The sequence below is a fragment of the Paroedura picta genome, chromosome 5 (assembly GCF_049243985.1).
Source record: "Paroedura picta isolate Pp20150507F chromosome 5, Ppicta_v3.0, whole genome shotgun sequence".
Lineage (NCBI taxonomy): Eukaryota > Metazoa > Chordata > Lepidosauria > Squamata > Gekkonidae > Paroedura > Paroedura picta.
The window spans coordinates 20214726-20221823 of NC_135373.1; the positions used below are offsets into that span (position 1 = coordinate 20214726).

At 45.2% G+C, this 7098-nt stretch overlaps 1 protein-coding gene across 9 annotated transcripts; it reads right to left on the reverse strand.

Moving 5' to 3' along the window:
* Nucleotides 1-521: 521 nt before the first annotated feature.
* LOC143837222 (interferon-inducible GTPase 5-like) lies at nucleotides 522-6243 on the reverse strand. Of its 9 annotated transcripts, none has more exons than XM_077336821.1 (4): nucleotides 5993-6243; nucleotides 3648-3721; nucleotides 3478-3568; nucleotides 522-2463 (listed from the first exon to the last, which is right to left on the reverse strand). In XM_077336821.1, the coding sequence occupies exon 4, from the start codon at nucleotides 2439-2441 to the stop codon at nucleotides 1257-1259; it is 1185 nt and encodes a 394-aa protein (XP_077192936.1). In that variant the 5' UTR covers nucleotides 2442-2463; nucleotides 3478-3568; nucleotides 3648-3721; nucleotides 5993-6243; the 3' UTR covers nucleotides 522-1256. The 9 variants fall into 9 exon arrangements, with proteins under 9 accessions (XP_077192936.1, XP_077192938.1, XP_077192934.1 ...); XM_077336823.1 differs by lacking the exon at nucleotides 3478-3568 and adding an exon at nucleotides 5166-5299; XM_077336819.1 differs by adding an exon at nucleotides 5166-5299 and having other exon boundaries at nucleotides 522-3568.
* Between the last annotated feature and the right edge of the window lie 855 nt (nucleotides 6244-7098).

Sequence of the window (7098 nt, forward strand, 5' to 3'; positions counted from 1 at the left end):
CTGGCTCACATGTGTTGTTCTTCCTGGTCCTTGATCTGCAGTGAGAACTAGGAGAAACCAACACAGGATGTTCACAGTTCCTCAGGGACCCTTTGGGAGTTTGTGACATAGAGACAGTGCACCTGGAAGAGCTTCCTTTAAGAAAGCTGGAAATTGCCTTTATTTGCCACTATGGTACTCAGCCATAGTTCACTGAAGTTTCAGTTCAATGTGTGGAGGTTGGGCTTCCAATCAGAAATGGAAATCCTCTTTCCTTCCATTTTCTATATATAGTACATGATCATCATTCAGCAATTCAGTGCCTGAGCTTTTCTATTCAGATGGCTTCTTAGTCAGGACTCGTCATAGTCAGCAGATTTCTTGAACGTTCTGGAAATTGGCTTTCAGGGAATTGTTTTTTCCTCAGGAGGGTATGTGGGCATGATATCTAGAATCAGTTCTGATGTTTGGGTTCCTTGTCCTCTGCATGAAAGTTTTCAGTTTCTTAAGGCTTAATTGCTCATAAATCATACAACTAAAAATTCAGGATTTTTTTTTAATGTAAAAACAAAAATTTGCCACGCAGTTATAGTATACCCTGATCGAAAACAGTCTTAATCTTGTAATATCAGGAAAGGATGAATATTTCAGCATCTGTTTTCTCCAAAAAAATTGCCTCTACTTCATATTTTGGACAATAGGAGGAAAAATGGTTCCTCCAGTTCCTCCATTTGGGAGTCACCATAACATTGGTTTGGAGGTATTCGGAGAAAATGACCTTTCATCTGCGCTGTTGTGAGTGTGTTGCACTACACAATCATACATGAAAGTCTCAATTTAGGAACTGTTAATGTGCTGAAATCAAGGGGAAGATAAAATTCAGTGGAATTTTTCATTTCAAGATAAAATGGAGGGCATTTCCACCTAACATCTCCTTGGAGAGGGATCTAATCATATTTAAACAGTTTCTCGTTGGTAATGATTGTCCCTTTTGAGTTAGATTTTCTGTTTTGTGTAGACTCAAGTGCCTCATTTTGGCGTCTATAACATCATGCCATTTCGACCAGCTACGTTCGTGTGCTGGTGATACAATAAATGCTGAGATGTTTTTAACCTTTAGTTGATATTTATATTTTATTATGTCTTTCCACATCAGCATTGAGATTTTTTGGAGGTCAAGTGGCATTACAGCAGAGGCAATACATGCTGTTTGCCTCAGTCAATTATCTTAGCGTAATTGTCAATTATTGTCAGTTATCAAAGGGTGCCTTAGCCCTTTACTCTGCAGCTTTTGCCAGGACATTCTCAGCATCCCTCGTAACATTATGCAGAAAGGTCTTCAGCATGTAGAATGTTGTTACAAAAGAAAGCCCTCCGCCAGTTAGAGAGCCCAAGATGGGTATAAAATCAAGAGCCAACTTCACTGCCATCATTGTTCCACACAATAGTGACTTGGATAAAAGATCAATCACAAATTCTGCGGTAACTTGACTGGCCAGTGGGGACTTTTTGATAGCTGATCGCAACACATCAACAGGTTTGCCAGCCCGGCTTGAAAGTCTATTGAGGGAACTTGCATCCAAACCAAAGATGTTGCAAAAATATCTCATTGTTCCAACCAAGATGCCAATATCGCAGGCAAGAGAGAGGCCAGGGACACAAATTGCACCAATAGCACAAGACACAAGGGCTATTTTCCGTATGTGGGCTTCCATTGCAGCCTTTTTCTTCCCCAGGACTTCTCTGGAGAAAGCTGGAAGAGCTCCAATTAAGACATCTCTCTTGAGGCCATCCAAGTCACTCACCAAGGTCTGTAGAAAGAGGGGGAAATCATATAGTTTCAAATCCCACCTAGAGATAAGAAAAACCATTGGGATCGGTTTGACATCTCTCAGGTTATCACAACAGTAGTTCCTCATCTTCTCCAGGCTTTTCTCCTCATTGAAGTTTGGTTTTTTTCTTTCAGAATCTATGCTCACATCCACTTTGGTGCGCACATAGTAGAACTTCTTCTTCAACTTCTGAATTTCATGGGCCAGGAGAACATCATGTGAAGTGAAGCGATCTGATGCAACGATAATGAAGAAATCATACTCCTCGAAATGTACGTCCTTCAGGTATTTCTTTGGTACAAACTGGGGGGTCCCAGTTCCTGGAAGATCCCATAATGTTACTTTGGGGAATGTGGGATGTGTGTATTTCTTCCTAGTCAGCGTGGTTTCTGTTACCCCAGTCTCTGCTGCATCCTCTTCACAATCAGTCATGCCCCTCAGGGCATTGACAAGCGATGATTTGCCAGTACCTGACATGCCTGTAATGGCAATGTCAAGAGTGGTGTTATTTAATAACTTCAAGTTGCTTTTACTTTCTTCGATCACATCTGCGAGATTCTGATTTTGCATCTCATCCTTCAGTTTTTGAAGTTCTTCTCCGATGAGAGCTTTTGTGATGGAACCACCCATGTTTGTTCTTCTTGAGTGTCCGCTTGAGCGTCGTTTGAGCAAAAAGAAAAAGGGGGAAAGTGAGACTCTTAATTTAATATCAGATAACACCCGAGCAATAATTTTCCTCCGACAATATGAATGTAGCATATATGAGAAATCTAATTCCTTGAGGGATTTCTAGACTATATCTATACTGTTGTGAATGCAGGGAAACAGACCCACCGAAGAGTGGGGTCTTTTAATGTCATTGTTCAACATGCAGAGCTGTGGTGGGAACTCGGGACTGTATATAAGTTTGAGTGATGAGCTGCTGTTTTCTAGTTCAGTTGGTGTGATCTAAGAAAGAGCTGATCTTTCACTCCACAAGTGACTCTGCGCCTGATTGAACCCACTATTTAATACTGGGGATGGAGGTGGGATTCTGAGATTTGTATGCAGCCCCAGCTAGCATCCCCTGAATCACTGGCTCCTGGCCTTCGGAGGATGGACTTCTGAAATTACTCCTGTCTCCTGAGGAGAAACTGCAGAGAAGAAGAAGAAGAAGTGTTGGTTCTTATATGCCGCTTTTCCCTACCCGAAGGAGGCTCAAAGCGGCTTACAGTCGCTTTCCCATTCCTCTCCCCACAACAGACACCCTGTGGGGTTGGTGAGGCTGAGAGAGTCCTGATATCACTGCCTGGTCAGAACAGTTTTATCAGTGCCATGGTGAGCCCAAGCTCACCCAGCTGGTTGCATGAGGGGGAGCGCATAATCGAACCTGGCATGCCAGATTAGAAGTCCGCACTCCTAACTACTACACCAAACTGGCTCTCAGTCAACCCATCCTGCCTTCCAAGGGGAACTATTCTCTGCCATCCAGGGGCGAGCGCTAAATCACACATCTCCCATCATCTGATGTGGTCTGCACATCATCCCCTGCTGCTGATTTATCTCATCTGCCTACAGTGGGATCTGCATACCAGTCCTCACTACAGCAACCAGTGGCCATATCAAGGAATGTGACCCAGTCTTCCCAGCCAAGTGGGAATCCTATGCCATGCCTGTAGACTGCTACCTGTTGGCTGCGGTTCAAACAGTGGGGACATATAATCCCATTTGTTAATGCACAGGATCCCTCTTGCCTCTGGATGGTTTGAATGGTCCCACTGGTTTAGAAGAAAAAGAAGAAGTGTTGGTTCTCATATTTCACTTTTCGCTAACTGAAGGAGTCTCAAAGCAGCTTACAATCGCCTTCCCCGTTCCACTCCCCACAGCAGATTGTCTGAGAGGTAGGTGAGGCTGAGAGAGCACTGATATTACTGAAAAAGAAAAAGAAGAGAATTGGTACTTATATGCCACTTTTCTGTACCCGAATGAGTCTCAAAGCAGCTTACAGTCACCTTCCCTTTCCTCTCCCCACAACAGACAGCCTGTGGGGTAGGTGAGGCTGAGAGAGCCCTGATATTTCTGCTCGGTCAGAACAGCTTTATCAGTGCCATGGTGAGCCCAAGGTCACCCAGCTGGCTGCATGTGGGGGAGGAGTGAGGACTTCTAATCTGGCTCACCAGATTAGAAGTCCTCACTCCTAAACACTACACCAAGCTGGCTAGTTCGGCTGGTGTGATGTAATAAGGAGCTGATCCTTCACTTCACTTGATTGAACCCACTATTTAATACTGGGGATGGGGGTGGGATTCTGAGATGTGTGTGCAGCCCCAGCTAGCATCCCCTGGATCACTGGCTCCTGGCCTTCGGAGGAGGGACTTCTGAAATTACTCCTGTCTACTGAGGAGAAATTGCAGAGAAGAAGAAGAGTTGGTTCTTACATGCCGCTTTTCCCTATGAGTTTTCAATATGAGTTGGTTCTCATATTACACTTTTCGCTACCTGAAGGAGTCTCAAAGCAGCTTAAAATCGCCTTCCCTGTTCCACTCCCCACAGCAGATACTCTGAGAAGTATCCCACCCACTCCTGGCTCCACCCCCAAAGGCTCCAGGTATGGCCCAATCCAGATCAGGCAACCCAAAACGGGACTTCAGTCTTGCTCGCCTACTGCAAACCAGCACAGCTCCCCAACTGACTGCAAATGTAAACAGATTTCTCACCCCTCTCAGTTCACTGGCTTCATGGACTGACTTCTAAGTTACTGGATTTTAATGAAGACAGATGTGCTAGAATTGCAATCAGCAACTAATTTGGTGAAGTCAACCCCAAGGGGACTAACCCCAAACCACTAAACTGCCATTATTCCCAGGGGAACTGATCTCTGTCTCTTGAAGTTGAGCTAAAATTCCAAGGATCTCCAGGTCCCATCTGCAGGCTGGTATCCCTAAATCCACCCTCCCAAGCAGCCAGATAGATACAAATTTTATTACGGTTTGCACCAGACATATAGCAGAGGAAATGGTACAATGCATCCCAGATAAATCAGGATGTTAAATTACAAATATATGAGCTAAAATCCCAAGGAATCCCAGGTCCCACCTGGAGGCTGGCATCCCTTAATCTACCCTCCCACGCAGCCCTTTGCCCCAAGGGGAAATGATCAATGCCACTTGGAGATGAGCTAAAATTACAGGGAATCCCCAGATCTCACCTGGGAGCAGGCAACCCTAGGTGGAGATCTTCTTAGGACTGTGCGGTAAGGGGAGATAAACTCTGGCATCCCTTAATCTACCCTCCCACGCAGCCCTTTGCCCCAAGGGGAAATGATCAATGCCACTTGGAGATGAGCTAAAATTACAGGGGATCCCCAGGTCTCACCTGGAAGCAGGCAACCCTAGGTGGAGATCTTCTTAGGACTGTGCTGTAAGGGGCCATAAGCTCTGCCAGAAGATATGTTGGCATCTCCTGTTTTCAGCCCATTTGTATCTGAATTCCTCAAGGACAAGAAAGAGCTGAAAGGTAGTAAGGCAGAGGCATGGTGGTGGTGAATAATCCACCTTTGGTATTGCAGACCCTGAGGGATTATTCCTCTAAAGCACACACTAGTTTGCTAGACCAGCTATCTTAGGTACTTGCGCCCACTTAATTTATTCTTTTATCAGAGACCTGGGGATCCCCTGGAATTACGGGTCCAGACAATGGAGATCAGTTGCCCTGAAGAAAACAAACAGCAGCTTTGGAAGGGTGTATTCCATGGCATTATACTCCACTGAGGTCCCTGCCAGCCTGCTCCCATCTCTAGCCCCAAAGTCTCCAGGTCCTTCCCAACCCAGATCTGGCAACCCTAATCTCCACCGGAGACCTTTCTTAAAAGTTTCCTTTTTGCCCTGTGTAGACCGCATGATGCAATTATTGTAAACTCTTCAAAGACCGTTTCCCCTTTGCAATTCAGCACACCTTTTAGCCCTTCTGTGAATCTCACTTCCTCCTTCCCCCGAATCCAGTATGAAATGGTGCCTCTTTTTTTAACCTGCCCCTTCTTCCCCTCCACACTGGTTGAGTTCAGGACAGGAACCAACGGACGTCCCCTGTGGTTTTTGTGAAACAATCGTTCGTAATATGAATGTCGGGTATAGCAGCTGCCAACACCTTGCAAAGCCTGTGCAGAAACGTGATACCAAGAAAGAATAAAGAGACTGGCTTACCGGTTGTAACCACAGCCTAAGAGACTGGAGGATCGGTGGCTGCCAGTTCTTTGGCTGAGTGAGCTTTTCCAACTGGCTCTCAGAAACTCCCTTTTGTCCCATTTGTGTTGCTTGATAAGACCCTGAAGCCTCACTGGAATTGAAAGAGAAAATGAGCCTGCTTGTAGGAGCAAATATCTTGCCCTGGTAAACCCAGCATGATTTCCGGTAAGAAGAGTGAGTTCTTGTCAGCCACCGCCTGTATCTTCTAGGACTGCTAGATAAAAATTGCTACACTGCAATACCCCAACACCATAAGGAATGGCAAGGAACAAGGTGTTAGAATACCAAATGATTAGGTTGAACAAAGTCTACAGCAGTGGTTCTCAACTTGGGGGTCAGGACCCCTTTGGGGGTCAAATGACCCTTTCACAGGGCTAGCAGTTTGGGGGGGCACTGTTGCCTCCCCCAAATCATGGGTTTTCTTGGCTTCTCCCCCACCCTTCTTTCCAAGGGGGATCCAAAGTGGCCCACATCCCTTAACTGATGACTCCAAATCCATTTTCTCTGAGAGAGGGTGCCTGTACACGAAAGATCACACCTTGAATATACCGTTGTTGGTCTTAAAGGTGCCCCTGGACTAAATTCTTGTTCTTCCAAATCATTGGTTTTTGTTACTCAGTTCGTACCCCCCCCTTCCTCTCCAAGGGGGTTTCAAAGTGGCCGACATCCCTCCTCTTCCATTTCATCCACACAACAGCCCTGCGGGGTTGATCGAGATAGAGCGTTCATCTGTCTGGAGCAGTGCAATAGAGCGAGATCAGCATGGTGGGACAAGAGGCAGAACTGAACTGAGAAACCCCGGGGGAAAAAACAATTTATGTACAATCATGAATAATGGATCTTCAAGCCATTTGGTCAGTTTTGGTTTAATTTCTGTGAAAGACACTTGCATAAATTTATGGGAATATTTACTGTGGCATTGTGATCGAGCTTAGTGAGATGCTACTGAACAATATTAAGGTCCAATTCTATTTCTATTATTAATTAATCCATTTTAACTGACTTTTAACTGACTTTTGTACTGTACAGTCAATTTGCTGGAAATGGCCAATGGGTATTACCCT